Source organism: Poecilia latipinna, unplaced genomic scaffold (assembly GCF_001443285.1).
Source record: "Poecilia latipinna isolate Pla-1442-1.1 unplaced genomic scaffold, P_latipinna-1.0 Scaffold1855, whole genome shotgun sequence".
NCBI lineage: Eukaryota > Metazoa > Chordata > Actinopteri > Cyprinodontiformes > Poeciliidae > Poecilia > Poecilia latipinna.
In genome coordinates this window covers 1-14134 of record NW_015114471.1, presented here as the reverse complement: position 1 = coordinate 14134, position 14134 = coordinate 1, and the positions used below count along the sequence as shown (strand labels likewise).

The 14134-nt window shown below is 40.5% G+C and overlaps 2 protein-coding genes across 4 annotated transcripts; both read right to left on the bottom strand.

The window, feature by feature from the left end:
* Positions 1–703: 703 nt before the first annotated feature.
* Positions 704–6124, bottom strand: LOC106934769 (E3 ubiquitin-protein ligase RNF135-like). 3 transcript variants are annotated; one of them, XM_015014880.1, is made up of 8 exons: positions 5876–6124; positions 5472–5743; positions 4249–4566; positions 4102–4179; positions 3064–3145; positions 2888–2977; positions 2157–2201; positions 704–1326 (listed from the first exon to the last, which is right to left on the bottom strand). In XM_015014880.1, the coding sequence occupies exons 2-8, from the start codon at positions 5727–5729 to the stop codon at positions 794–796; spliced, it is 1404 nt and encodes a 467-aa protein (XP_014870366.1). In that variant the 5' UTR covers positions 5730–5743; positions 5876–6124; the 3' UTR covers positions 704–793. The 3 variants fall into 3 exon arrangements, with proteins under 3 accessions (XP_014870366.1, XP_014870365.1, XP_014870367.1); XM_015014879.1 differs by having other exon boundaries at positions 5472–5746; positions 5876–6122; XM_015014881.1 differs by having other exon boundaries at positions 864–1326; positions 2149–2201; positions 5472–5746; positions 5876–6123.
* A 912-nt stretch (positions 6125–7036) lies between these two features.
* LOC106934768 (zinc finger and BTB domain-containing protein 14) lies at positions 7037–14059 on the bottom strand. Its single transcript, XM_015014878.1, has 4 exons — positions 13604–14059; positions 13225–13355; positions 12281–12374; positions 7037–11002 (listed from the first exon to the last, which is right to left on the bottom strand). The coding sequence occupies exons 1-4, from the start codon at positions 13851–13853 to the stop codon at positions 10029–10031; spliced, it is 1449 nt and encodes a 482-aa protein (XP_014870364.1). The 5' UTR covers positions 13854–14059; the 3' UTR covers positions 7037–10028.
* Between the last annotated feature and the right edge of the window lie 75 nt (positions 14060–14134).

The following is a 14134-nucleotide window of genomic DNA, read 5'->3' as shown; positions in this document are numbered from 1 at the left end:
AAAAGTGTTTAGTTCTCAACCCCCCATCCTGGTTTCCTTCCTGTGACTCCCCCCCACACCCCGACACTTAATGTTGCTCCCAGGAATGATTTATCAGAAATCCCACAAGAATTATTTGGTAATCTGATAACGACACACTATCAGATGACAAGAATTTTTTTTTTTTTTTACAGAGCCCAGGATTTTCAAAGTTGTTTTGATAAAATCACAAGATTTTACTTTCAGAATAATCTAATTAATTTTATGAATTCTTTAAATCACTGTAATTTGACTTTTTGTGTCACGTGTTCTTTATTTTTTTTATGACTATTAGGGTCATTAAAAAAATACAATGAAGTCATATTTTGAGAAGAAATATTACGAGAATAAATCGGTAATGCTACATCTTCATTCGCATATTATTTCAACTTTACTCTTGTTAAATTATCACTTTATTCTTGAAATTTTATTTGAGTTTTTCTTAGTATGGCCCTAATACTCCATCATCATTGCATGCATGAAGTCAATCAAATCAGTGATTTAAAGAATTCATTAGAAAGTGAATTAGATTATTCTCAAAGTAAAATCTTGTAACTTTACCAAAACAACTTTGAAATGCTTAAAACATTCTTTGTCCATTATCAAAAAAATATATATATATCTTGTTTTAATTTTATTTCCTTAACATTCATATTGTGAAAAATCAAAACCCAGAAAAGTGTACTTATACGATTAAAAACCTCTTTATTTAAATATTTGTTCCTGAGGTGTATTTAGGCCACCAGACTCCATGTAGTTTGTGTCCATTTCCTCATTAAACCTTCACAATGGAGGCTCTGCTGGGCGGGTCGACGTGATGGAGGCCCAAACCCAAACACACAGGCTGCGTCAGCTCCGCCTTGAACTCGTGCAGCAGCGTCTCGGTGGCGCCCACGGCACTAAAGCCGATTCTGCCTTCCTCAAAGTTTACCTCCACCGCTATCCTGCTGCTAGGCAACGATCCGGGCAGAGCGGTTCTGTGTCTATCGTGGAAGGCGAACAGCTCGCCCTGTCCACTGTGGGACAGGCTCCAGGATTCCGAGTTGTGTCCGAATGCGCTGCTGCCGTCTCTGCTCTTTCGCGGGACGCTCCGGTAGGAGACGGCGATGTCCCAGCAGCCCTCGGCCTCCACCTCCCAGACGTGGGCGCCGGAGGAGAAGCACGGGGCGGAGAGCACCTGCGGGGCTTGGTCGAAGCGGCCGTCGCTGTTGGGATAATGCAGCGCCGCTTTGACTCTCTCCACTGTCCGGAGGTCAGCAGAAAGCCCAAGGAGACGACTGGCGGTGTCCAGGTCAAACGTGACAGTCCCTGACAGAGAAGGTTTTGACGGAGGGTCACACTCACACACGCTTTCCCCACATCTGTACATTCTTTAAAGTAATTTTTCTCAAACTTTTTCAGGCTGAGGACCATTTAACTCATTAACAAACTCTCATCGACCACCTAACCTGACACGGGCCCCACAAAAACACCTTAAGCTGAAATGAAAAATATGAGTCTTTTAACTCATTGTCTTTGTCTATCCTATTGCGAAGGGTGGTGCTGTTTTGCAAATATGACTGGCCACGACAAAACCATGAACAATCTACACATGGAAATAAAAAAAGCCCTAAAATAGCCCTAAAAAGTACAATTTTCATTTTCATTATAGGGCTACTTGTAATTTATCAGGATAATAAAAGAATAACAGCATTTTGACAAAAACAAACTTCTTTTTTTGGCCCTGACATACGGTAATTTTGCTTTAGGTGTTAAGATGCTTTTAGCGAGCAGGGGGCGCATCGATGCTCACCGTCACATCCCACTCAGCTCAGCCTCAGACATGCCGATGACATTTTATGTATCATAATAGTTTTCTAAAAACAAAAGCTTTGCAACTCACCCTGAGAAACTGAAAAACATTCCTATGTACATAAATTCCTCCGATTATATAAATTGTCCTGGTGTTTTCGTTTCTTCTTCAGCTTTTCTTCTAAGCAATGTATGTGTTATTTTTAAACACAATCCTTTGGTAAGCTAACTGTAGCATCGTACTTTGAGCTCGCCTCACGGCAAATAAACTATTGTTTACATGCAGTACCTTGTTGACCGGTAGGGGGCGCCTGAGTCCCACCTGATTTAAAGAGACACATCCATACCTTCGTCTTCTGAAAGCCTCTTCAGAGGATGATCAGCCATGTGTCCTGTACAGGAAGAAGATGGGACTGAGTCAGAATGAACATGAGCTCCACTTTAAAAAAAAAAAAAGGTGCGTTTATTGAAAGTGTGTTGGAAGCAAATATTTACTGAGAGCAGGCGACTTTGAACTTTCTGAGATGTATGTAGACAAATTATAGGTGTAGCTTTGTTATAGTTCAGATCATTTACACAAGCACAAACATCTGCTAAAAACAGAAAATGGTGACCAGAAATCAGTTTTCCGCCATAGCTTTGGCGCCCCTTCTAACGCAGCACCCGTATGCATCACATACAGTGCATACCCACTTTTTGCGCCGTTGCTGATACATTTTTGAGGTGTGGTGCAGCACTAGCAGAGTTTCTCTAAATCACTTGATTTCCTAGCTTTCAAACTCTCAAACTTTTTGTACTTTTCAAGGTTAGCTCAAACTTTCTGATGTCTGAAACATCAGAAAGTGTGTGTCCTCCCTCACTCTGTGGGGCATTTTTTTAAAATGTTTGAGTCAGAAAGTTGAAACTTTAAAACAACTAGTTGTTTTTCCATCTGTTAGTCTAACATTCCCTATTCACTAAGTATAACCTGGACATGGGAGACTCAAGTCTTTTAGCAGACGCAAGCTATAGGCATTGTCTTTTCATCGTCAAACCCGATGTCGCTTGGTCTGATGTGTGTGTGACGGTGGAGTTTCACCTGCAATGCTGGAATAAATGTGATGCACACGGCTCTGCTGCCTCTCCAGCGCGTCTGCCAGCGTCTGGTTCTCCACAGAGTAGTGGTAGGCTGGTGAGAAACAAAACATGGATGTCAGCGGTTTTATAATGCAGAACGATGGTGCCCGGTTGAGAGCCCGGCATCGTCTCTCTCACCGTAGTAGAGAACTATGAACCACAGCGAGAGCAGGACCACCGTGACGCCGTTGAGACGATCAAGAGGGTTTCCTTTCTGTTTCTGGTTTGAAGAAGAAAAAAGAAAGTTGAAATCTGACTGTCAAAGACATTTTTGAATCATAACATTGTTTAAAATATCAAATGTAAGGCAAACTTTATTTCAGTTACACAAATCAATAAGTCTTTGAGCCGTTAGGAAAAATAAATATTCATTCCATTGAAACAATCCAAACAAATGGTGTTAAGGTCAAATTCATGCTCAAATTAAATGCTTAAACAAAATATACAAAGAAAGGTACAAAAAAAAAAAAAAATCTAAGAAATGTTGCCGCTACGTTTTCTGGCATCCAGTAAATAGAAATAATTTTGGTGATTCTATCTGACCTAAAGCAAGAAAGGTTTAGTCTGCTAGTGAAACAACAATGTGTCTCTTTTTACCAAGTGTGTGAAAATATACTGTAAACAATGTTTTCCAAATTTAGGCTTTGAATCAACGTTAGATTGCACTAGACTCCCCTGGATAGTCCAGAGAAGTGAGGAAAAGATGAAAGTACATCACTTTTAATATCCACCAGCCCTTTTCCAAAGAGGGGAGCGAAAGGGAGGATCCCACAAGTTTCAGTTTACTTCACAACTCTGGTATTTGCACCTGCAGACTGTGACCTTGGATGGTTCAAACCCAGTTCAGAAATACCCTTTATTACATGTTTCCAGCAAGCTGCCTCCAACATGAAGGGTGCTTTATAGCTATAAAGGTAAAATTGATTGCTTGATTGATTGATTGAAATAAAACAAAGTTTGACATAACGATGCAACACTTTAAGACTGAAAATTGCGTCTATTCTTAGCTCAGGTGCAGTCGGATTGGGTGGAGAACATCTTTGAACAGCCATTTTCAACATTTCCCAAAAAGTTCTAACACGTGGATATTCTTTGACCTAAATCACTGTGTTGTAGCTCCAGCTGTAGACCTTCACTCCAAGTCAAACCCAGTGAGCTTCAGAAAACATCACTTACCTCATGTTGGGTCCTTACAGCATTTATAGACTCATTCATTTGCTGCTGGAGCATTTTAAAGTGCTGGTCCATGTAGTCCTGTTGAATAAAGACACCCCGATTATCTTTCAGCTGATGACGCTGCTATGGGAACGATGCTGAACTCACAGTTAGCTGTCGTCGCAGGACGGCGGAGGCGTCCGAGGCCGAGCCGAGCTGCTTGCTCTCCAGGGCGCACATGTTACAGACGTAGCGCCTGGACGAGCAGCAGTAGTACCGCAGCACCTGGTCCTGGTGCTGCGGGCACTTCCTCTCCAGCAGGTCGCTGAGCGGATCTACCAGGGGGTGACCGGTGAACGCCTGCAGCTCCAGGTGGTCCTTCATGTGCTCCCTGCACAGCGACACCTCGCACTTCAGGCAGGACTTGAAGGCAGCGGTTTTTGTTTCGGGGCAGCAGTCGCAGTAGACACATTCGGCCAGCGTCTCCTGCGAGGAAGTGATCAGAACAGATACACTCAGACTATTTTAGAAATTGATTTTTCTGTCGATTATTCTGATGATTAATCGAATGAAAAATTGGAACATTGAACATTTTTCGTTTAATCTATTAACTCTATTTTACACAAGGTTAGAATCCTTAAAAAATGTTAACAAAAACACAGTTTAATTGTTTTGGGGGTTTTTTAAAGTAAGAAAATACAAATTTTATTGCTTAAAATGCAATAAAGTAGCATTGATCATATGTAGCAAGGGATGCATCTGCAGCTAAAAAAGTACTTCTAACATCAGCATGTGAAAAGCTTGGCTCTTTCTGCTTTACTAAACATCAACACAGTGTAGGACTGATCTGTTGATTCATTTTTGATTAACCAATTAATGATTGGATAGCAAAAGGTATTTAATACCTTTATTTTACAGAATTTGACTCAGTTGAAGCTAAAAGAATTCAGGACTTCAGTATAGAACAGATTTATAGACAAAAAAAGTTTTTTTTATCTTAAATTTATTTTTTTTTAAGTCTTGATACTCTAGTTAACATTATTCCTTGCTAAATTAGTTGACGATTATTCCAATAATTGATTCATTACGATTAATGTGATTAATCGTTTTGGTCCTCCTAGATACATTTTCCATAGATTAGCTCTGATTGGTAAACAGTACTGAAAAATCTACATTATTTTTATGTTTTCTATTGTTGTTTTGTTCTGTAAATGCACCATGCAAGCACTGTGTTGAACTGTTCTAGAGTTGAATAAAAATCAAAGGTTAGAGTTAGAGGCATATGTCGTATGCATGTCCGACTTCAAAGAAAGCTGTAAATTCATATTAGGCAAAAACAAAAACAAAACAAAAAACGTCTGGTCCGTGCACCTGAATTATCCAACACATACCCTCCTCTTCTTGATCAGCCTGAAGTCCTCTGCGATGCTGGCCAAGGCATAGCTCTTCTGTAGCTCTACGACCTGTCCAAAGTCCGCCCTGCAGTCCGGGCAGCGGAAAGGTGAGTCCGTGGAGTGTTCCAGCAGGTTGGTCAGACAGTCCATACACATGCTGTGTCCACAGGGCAGCTGGCGGGGATCCTTGAAGGTGTCATGACACACCGTGCACCTTAGCAGTTCCTCCCACCGGGTTTGGTCCGTATCTTCCATCCTTGACTCCTCTGCTGCTGAGCATGAGTAGAGAGTTAACTACAGAGATATTACCACCCTCCTGTGCTGTTGATTTAGTTACCACTGTATTCTGGTTGTTTAGAATAAGTTGTGAACTCGGGCGTTAAAAATGCCTCATTTCTTACCCAGGCAGCAAAGGGTGGCCACATCGGTGTTTCTTTGTTGAAGTTTAGGGTGAAAGTGAAAGCGGAGTGGAAACTCACAACTCTACTTCCTGGTGGGGCGGGGCCTATGTGACGGTCCTAGTTCAGTCCACACTTGAAATGAAGAATAGCTTTTCTGAACACAAAAAAGTAGTCCAATGATATTAACATGATATTTTAGTACGTCTTTTCTTAAAAGTTGTCATTTACGTTGAGTTTAGTCAATGAGAAATCCTACAAGCACGTTGTCTACAGGTCAGAAAGTGCGCAGATAAAAGCGTGGCTAAGGACTATACGTCATCGCGTCCGCCATATTGTGAGTGGCAGATTTTATAGACGCAGTTTTCCAAAGAAATTAGTTGCTAAAGTTTATATTGAAGAAAATTGTCATCATTTTTACATAGAATTAGCTAATTTTAGGATTAATTTTGAACGAGATCTCCTAGTCATAATAAGGCAGACCAACCTTATTATGCATTTTAAGAATGCGCTTAAAATGTACAACTAATTCTAGTTCTAATCTACAATTATTTTACAGTAACTATAATGCAACACAAATAATACAAATACTACAATAATTTAACACTATAAACACATTTACTAGTTATGAGCAAATTAATCAAAAGACAGATGTGCATTTTTAAAAAAGGTTATGTAATAATTTCCATAATGTATTATAATTAATACACACTTTAATAATTAAAACACTTTTTATCCCTTTATGTAAATAATGAGGAAATATTGGAACTGAACTAATATACCAAGTGTAATGCCAGGTAAATAAATGTATGTCCATATTTACTCATTTTCAAAGCACAAACTTTCATCTATTAGGATTTCACATTAAAAATTTCTTATACAAATAAAATACCGAAAAGTGTTGCCAGTGTTAAACTCACCTTTGATCCAAGTTTGTGGTTGCTATTTCCATCTCACCTTTATTAACCAAAAACATGTGATTCTTTTAAGTACTTTTAAAAGTAAATTAACTTTCTAACCTATATTTTTTTAATATATACTTGCTGTTCATGTCTTTAGAGTTTCTGACTTCTAAATTGGTTGAAACATCACAAATTACACTGCAGTTTAACACAATTTCATGCTTTGATGCATTTAAAGTTAAATAAATCTTTCACAAAATTCTTCTGTTTTACAAAAACAATTTATTTACCAACAGCAGTTAAAAAGCAGATGAAAAACATACTTTTGTCAATATAAAGTATACATCTTGAGAACCGTAAAAACTTTTGAAAAAGTCTTTGCAAAGCACATATAAGATTAGATTCATCGTTCATTTAGATTTAAATGTGTTTAACAATAAAAACCTATTATAAAGAAAGCTTGACAACTCATCAAGGCCATTCAGACATGAAGTTATAATCTCACGGCAACACAACCTAGAATGTTCTCTAGATTGCTAATTTTTTCTGACCTGACTAAATCCATAAATGAAATGTTTTGAAGAACATCTTGTTCTCCGTACACAGAGAGATAAATGATGCGTCAGCTGAAGAAAATTCCTGAGCATTCACCGGAGTAGTTCATATTGCAAATCCCATATTTTAACTTCTTAAACCTGCAGGTTTGACTGAATCCTTGAGCAACTTTAAAAGACAACCAACGTCTGAATGACCGTAATGAAGCAGTGGTGATGGTTCAGTCCTTCATCTCTGGCTTTAGAAACTAACCAGCCTGGCAAAAAGTTTTTTGGGGTTACGTCTATATACATTCAGTAATCTTTAAGAAAAAAAAAAAAACATAAATGTAAGGTTAAAAAAAATCAGTAAAAAGTAAATAAAAAATACACAAGTACACACATAAAGTTTAGCATCTCAGAAACTGCTTGGTCCCGTTACCCAGAAACCCTTGCTGGTGTTCTCCAGGCAGAGTTCCTCGTGCAACAACAGACAACACTGATTTCCACAGGCGCTTCCACTTCCTGCCTCAGTATTTCCTGGTTTACGCAAAACATCTAAAGTGGGAAATAAGGCGTTTTTAAAAAATCTTTACATTTACTAACTTTGTTCACAGACTAACTTCACTTTCATATCCACATGTCACCGTTTTCTCCCTTTCCCATAAATAAACTATGGACTTAAGACTTTATCTAGCAATAGGTTTTTCTTTGTGATCATTGAGATACGTGTTCATACAAACAATAAACTGTCACACACAATAGAACTATGCTATTTTCTTAAAGCTTTGCATTTGACATTATTTCTATTTACTTTGGTTCTGATCTGTTTCCGCCACTTGACTCATAAAATCTGAAAGACTATGACCGGTTAATAAAAAACAAACAAGCAAAAAAAAAAAAAAGAAAAAGTCAACAAAAATGATCACAGTTACCACCATGGTCCATATAAACAGTCATGTGGCAGATGGCTCCATTTCATACCCGAAAAAGGTCGAGGACACACAAAAAAACAAAAAAGAAAAACACAAACTATACAAGGGCGAAGTGATCAGCAGCTGGAATAACACTAGAGCTGAGGAAGTTAATGCTAATAAAAAGAAATAAAGTAAGGAAAGCAATGATATTCCCTTTCATAGGATGGTAATTAGTTTGTTGTAGAGAACAAAAACCACACATATGGCAAAAAAAAAAAAAAAAAACTCGAAATGGATCAGTTCAGTTTGTAGAAAGCAAAAGCAGGAACTAAAACAACCCGTCTAAAAACTGCAAGTGAGTCTGCACAGTGCATAGCAACCTGCTGCACCTATCCGATTGTGAGGAACCATAAGCTTAAAAAAGTTAAAAAAAAATAATAATAATAATCTGAAACTTCATCAAAGAAGGTCTTTAATCATGTGACCAAAGACAGTGACCGTTTTCAGTTGGATGTAAAATTTGGACCAACAAACAAATGCAAAGATTTTTTCTTTGAAGGAAATCAAATGAAAGTAGGCCTTGAAGTGTTGCGACACAAAACTGAAAGCAAATGTTGTAAGTTATAAGAAAGGAATGGCCATTTGGCAAAAAATGAGAATGTCAGCAAACTTTAAGAAATCTACATTCAGAAAACACAAAGACAAGCCATCAGATTCATAACAAGTCAGAACCTTTCCCACAAACAGAACCTCTTTAGCTGCCTGGTATGACTGAGAAAGCACCAATAAAAGTGGCATTGTGAAACCAAAGAAGGCCTGGAGTGGAACTTAGTGGGGACAGAGAGAAATTAGTGAAATTAGAGTCAGATATCTTATGTCTTAAAGGGTAGAAACACTCCACAGATTCTTCACAAAACCCTGTGAGCTGCTCTGTGTTGGCAATGGGCGACAAAGGATGCAACTCAAAGGTCTCGTGACGGTCGTCCCGGTGCATTTTCTCTTAAAACCGTTTGGGAGGCTGACCAATCCCGTCGCAACAAACTGCCAAGAGAGCTAATCATTACCAGAGTCAACCACTTCGACTCAATCACGACCGCACTGTCCAGCTCAGAGTCCTCTCAGAAAACACACAGACACACTCTCAAGATGTTTGAGACACTCCGTGAAAGGGTCAAAGGTTACACAAAGCTTTTTGGAATAAGTCGGTTTCAAAAAGCCAAAGTATGTTCACGTCACATCCGTGGATTTTAAACAAAGGACGGAACATTCACTGATCCAATCGTATTCGCTGGGCGTTAAGAGCTGATCTGAACTCTTCCTCGCTCCAGAGCTGAAACTCAATGACCGGACAAATCCAAGAGGAAAAACGAGTAAAAAGTAGAAAACCACATTCAGCTGTGTTCAGACAAAAATGACCCCTGGACACCAGTAATGGTGTCGCTACAGTAGAAACAAAATATCAGGAGCTGATATGGATTAGTTACAGCTTAAAGCAGAGGTCTCACACTCCAGTGTTCAAGGGCCGTGTCCTGCAACTTTTAGGTGTCTCTTTGCATTCAGCACACCTGGCTCCAAAGTTAGCTCATAAGCGGAGCTCAGCTGGACTGAATGTTAGTGACGCCATTTCACCATTGAAGTCAAGTGTGTAGGCATCTAACAGTTGCAGGACTCCAGCCCTCGAGGGATGCAGTTTGAGACCAATGGCGTAAAGTGTCCTTTCTTCTGCTTTAGAGGACGGCCGTCTCCATGAGCAGTCCAGTGTTAGCAGTCTGAGGTAGACAGTGGTGCGTAACCGCAGTCGCCTTCACAGCGACAAGCCGGCGATCTTCCTGAACGAGGGCACGAAGAAGTCGCACTGGCTCAGTTTGTGTTTCTCCATATTCCTCATGATCCGGAACGTCTTCCCGCAGGTGGTGCAGCTGAAAGGCTTCTCTCCGCTGTGAAACCGCAGGTGCGCCTTCAGGTTGTCCCGCAGCCGGAAGCTTTTGCCGCACTGCGGGCAGGCGTGCGGCCTCTCGCCCGTGTGGAACCTCAGGTGGCGACGGAGGCTCTTCCTCAGCGCGAACGTCTTGGAGCACTTTGAGCACGCGTACGGCTTCTCCCCAGTGTGGAAACGCTCGTGCCGCCGGAGGATCTTCCGGCGCTTGAAAGCCTTCCCGCAGTTGCTGCAGACGTATCCGTCACGGGAGTGCGTGACGATGTTCTGGAGGCGCCAGACGTCGTTGTCGCACCTCGTGAAGCAGCAGAGGCGATGGCCCGTGTGGGGACCTTGGTGCCGACGCAGGTCTTTGGGGATAGTCCTGCCAGATTTGTTGTTGGCGCTGAGAGTTTTCGCGGCATCGTCACCCTCAGTCTTCACCTCTGGTATTGTGAGCATGTTGACCAGCTGTACCGCGCAGGGGAGAAGCAACTTTTGATCTGGAGAGGTGAGCTTCAACTTCATCTGCAGATGGTTCTTGGAGTCTTTCGGCGAGTGGATCCGCTCCCACACTCCGACCTGTGCCGGGGTCACGGCCCCGTCGGACGGCGACGGGCTGTAGGCGGTCCCCTTGGCCGTGCTGACACAGGCTTGCTGGGGCTCAGCTTGAACGGGCTCCTCTGAACTCTCAGCTTTAGGAGCCGAAGAGTCTGGCGCAAGGATTAAGGGACAAACAAACTTCACTGACTCCCCAGAAGCGGCGTGTCTCGTATCTGGTTGAATCAGAAGAGGCTTCTGCTTAGCCGGTGATATTTGGGTAGATCCACATTGCGATGTTCCAGAACCTTCGTCTGCAGAGACTGAAATGCAGCACAGTTTCTATCATTGCTATGTTTAGTGCCAACATACACAAGTTCAAAAGCACCCTTTGACCATATTTTCTCCCTTCATGAACCACAAAAAACATTGTGAAATTAAATGGAATATAAAGCTTGGCTTCAAAATGTTTCACTAAAAATAAATGAAAAAAAGAAATAATAGTGAAATTATGTGGTATATTTCACTCTCTATCCTAACAGCCTTAAAGAAAATCAAGTGTAATCAACTGTAACTAGATTAGATATTTTCACAAATTCAACACTTTTTTCTGTTTTCTTTAATGGAGAGGAGGTCTCAAAAAAAGATTTAGGTTTAATCTTTGACTGGGACATTTTAGTACATGAATACGATTTGATCTAACCACTTCATTTGGAGCTCAGGCTGTATGTTCAGAGTTGTTCCCTTCGCCCTATCATAACATTTTTTATCACTTCCAATCAAAAAATGTAACTGATTTAAAAAAAAAAAACAACAATAAAAAAAACGAAACTATTATTATCATCCTCTTCTGTGCCTACTTAATCCATTCATGGTTATGAGATAGAACAATAAATACTTACCCAAAAATAAAAAAGGAAAAAAAACCTAATGCTTTTAAGTAAAAAAAATAAATAAATAAACCAGGTTGATTCTTAGAACAGCTGAATTTATGCTGAGATTAAGTAACATAATAGATGGACTCTCAGTGAGGGTGCAGAATGAGGAATATAAAAAAAAACTGTACCTCTGCTCCAAATGAGTTTGTGTCTTTCAATACATAACTAATAACCTGCCTTTGTCTTAAGTGATATCGCCAAATAGAAGAAGCTGAATGCAAATGACCGCCACACTTTTCAGATTATCAGTCACGTTTCACGTCACAGATAAGGACTACATTGTGCTAGCTTCTCAGACAAACTGATAAAATAATTTTGTGAAAATGATAAAGAGGAGTAACGTTCACCAATTTATCAGAAGCAATCTGATTGAAAAGCAAATTTCAAATGTGAAGTTTCCGGTGTCGTCGACAAGTAAAGTTGAGTACAGCTTTAGACTTGTACGTATTTCTACCATGAGAAATAAAGTAAAGCGACAGTACAATTACCAATTTATAAGAACATATTGCATCCCATTCTTTTACCGGTAGCTCACTGTAACTGTAGCTCACCAACATTGTGAGGAGCGTTTTTTTTGTTTTGTTTTTTTTTTACTCCATCAAGATCCTGTTATTTTTGTTTTTCAGGCTACAGCAATGTGCATCCGTTCATGTGAGAGCTTACCAGGCAAAACATCCCTTAGATGAGCATCATCATCGGTGAGAGAGTCAAGCTCAAGGCCGCTCAGCTCCAACGTATCCACAGAATCTGCTTTAATCTGGTAAAATAAGAACAGAAAAATATAGAACTTATTAGACCTAGTGTGATTTCCTGTTTAAAGGCAAAATGTTAATGAAATAATTTATTTCATTGTTATTTGTGATGCTCATTTTCTGATTGGCTTAAGGAGCTGCTTTGCATCTAAAGCAAGAAATGTTAATGGTTTAAACAAGAAAAAGACCAAAGCAACTGTCCAGCAAAAAACAGAACTGCAGGAATAAAATAAAATTTGATGTGACTAATATGAAATATTACATATTTGCTTATAATCAAAAGAGATTATTGTGATAAAAAAACAATATCTGGTAATAAAGTCACAACAAATTGTCAGATAACAAAATTTGCCGCTACAGGACTCATGGCCATCTAATATCAGATATATGAGGCAGCATTTATGCTAACGTTTTAATAATTATTACCCATTGAATGGTGGGTAAAAGAAACATTCTAAGAATTGATGTTTCTTTACATATTTTGTAGCACTGTCTGTAAATGTGCAAAAGGGCTCCACCGCCAGAGGTCAACGCTCTTTGGGGAGCCATGATAAGGAAAAGTTTGGGGACCCCTGTACTAGCTCACTTGCAAACAAGTGCAAGTACTGGTTACCTAGTTACTTGTTAACATGCCACGTTGCCTCATAGCTTCTTAAAAATAAAACAGCAAGTAGCAAGGAGTGAAAACTGTGGATAAAACAGGAGAGGTCATGTCACTACTAGTTTGGAAGTATTTCAGATATTTAAAACAAACAAAAAAACCGTAATAATTGTCGATGTCGATCGATATGAAATCTCACATCGTCCAGCTCCACTTATACGTAAGTGATTTACAGCCTGTAAGCCCCCACAGACCTGATCCTCCTGAGGTGCCCAATGAGGGTCAGTGTCTTCAGCCAGAAGGACTTCGGACGGAACCAGACCGCCCTGCACTTCCACATTGTTGGTCTCCCACAAGCAACTCGCACCAAGCAGAAGGGAAGAGTCTGGAGAGTAGAATAGGGGGAGGGGTCATGACACCGAAGGAAATGTGTTCTTTAGCGACAGAGATTACTCGGAGAACTAATCCGGTTCTGCAGGAATAACTGATGCATACAAGATAAGCAAAAATGCACCGAATGCTTTAAGCATTTAAGCAAAAAAGAAAAGTATTCTTCGGGTTTCATCATGCAGCAAAGCAAAGCATTAATCCTATCTCATCATTGTGCATGGAAGCCAAAACACGCAAACCCACCGAGCTCCACCGTTGTCTTGATATCCTCCTCCACTTGCACGCCGATGCTTCGCTTGCTGTCCCCGTTCCACACGGCGCAGAGCGACTCCAAGCTTCCGTGTCGCTGCTCTTCCTCTGCGCGGCCCGCGGCCACAGGCTCGGCTCGATATCTGCTCTCAAACAATTTGATCAACTCCACCGACGCCGCCTTGACCAGAGCCCCCAGCACCGTCTCCACCTGCGCCTGGATGTTCACGACGTCCGCAGACATTTTGGCCCCAGTGGCTTCACAGAAGTCAAGAGTTTATCCCCGAAAAGCCCGTCCTAGGCGGAAGTCACCATTTAGCATGTATTTACCAACCACAGTCTGACCACATGGCCTTCTCCAAAGGCAAGAGGCGTGTTTTGGGTTGAGCGCATGCGCATCAAAACTAGAGAGCAACTGACAGGGACGGAGCAAAGATATCTAGAGCCCCCGGCTGAAAGTCTGCAACACACACACACACACACACACACACACACACACACACACACACATATATATATATATAT

Excerpts from the sequence above, each read along its gene's own strand:
- LOC106934768 (XM_015014878.1), bottom strand. The coding sequence starts at position 13,853 with ATGTCTGCGGACGTCGTGAACATCCAGGCGCAGGTGGAGACGGTGCTG. Across the intron at positions 13,356-13,603 it reads CAAGACAACGGTGGAGCTCG|ACTCTTCCCTTCTGCTTGGT; the intron begins GTGGGTTTGCGT and ends TCTACTCTCCAG. Across the intron at positions 11,003-12,280 it reads TCTAAGGGATGTTTTGCCTG|TCTCTGCAGACGAAGGTTCT; the intron begins GTAAGCTCTCAC and ends GCTGCATTTCAG.
- LOC106934769 (XM_015014880.1), bottom strand. The coding sequence starts at position 5,729 with ATGGAAGATACGGACCAAACCCGGTGGGAGGAACTGCTAAGGTGCACG. Across the intron at positions 4,567-5,471 it reads GGCTGATCAAGAAGAGGAGG|GAGACGCTGGCCGAATGTGT; the intron begins GTATGTGTTGGA and ends ACTTCCTCGCAG. Across the intron at positions 2,978-3,063 it reads GTTCATAGTTCTCTACTACG|CCTACCACTACTCTGTGGAG; the intron begins GTGAGAGAGACG and ends GTTTCTCACCAG.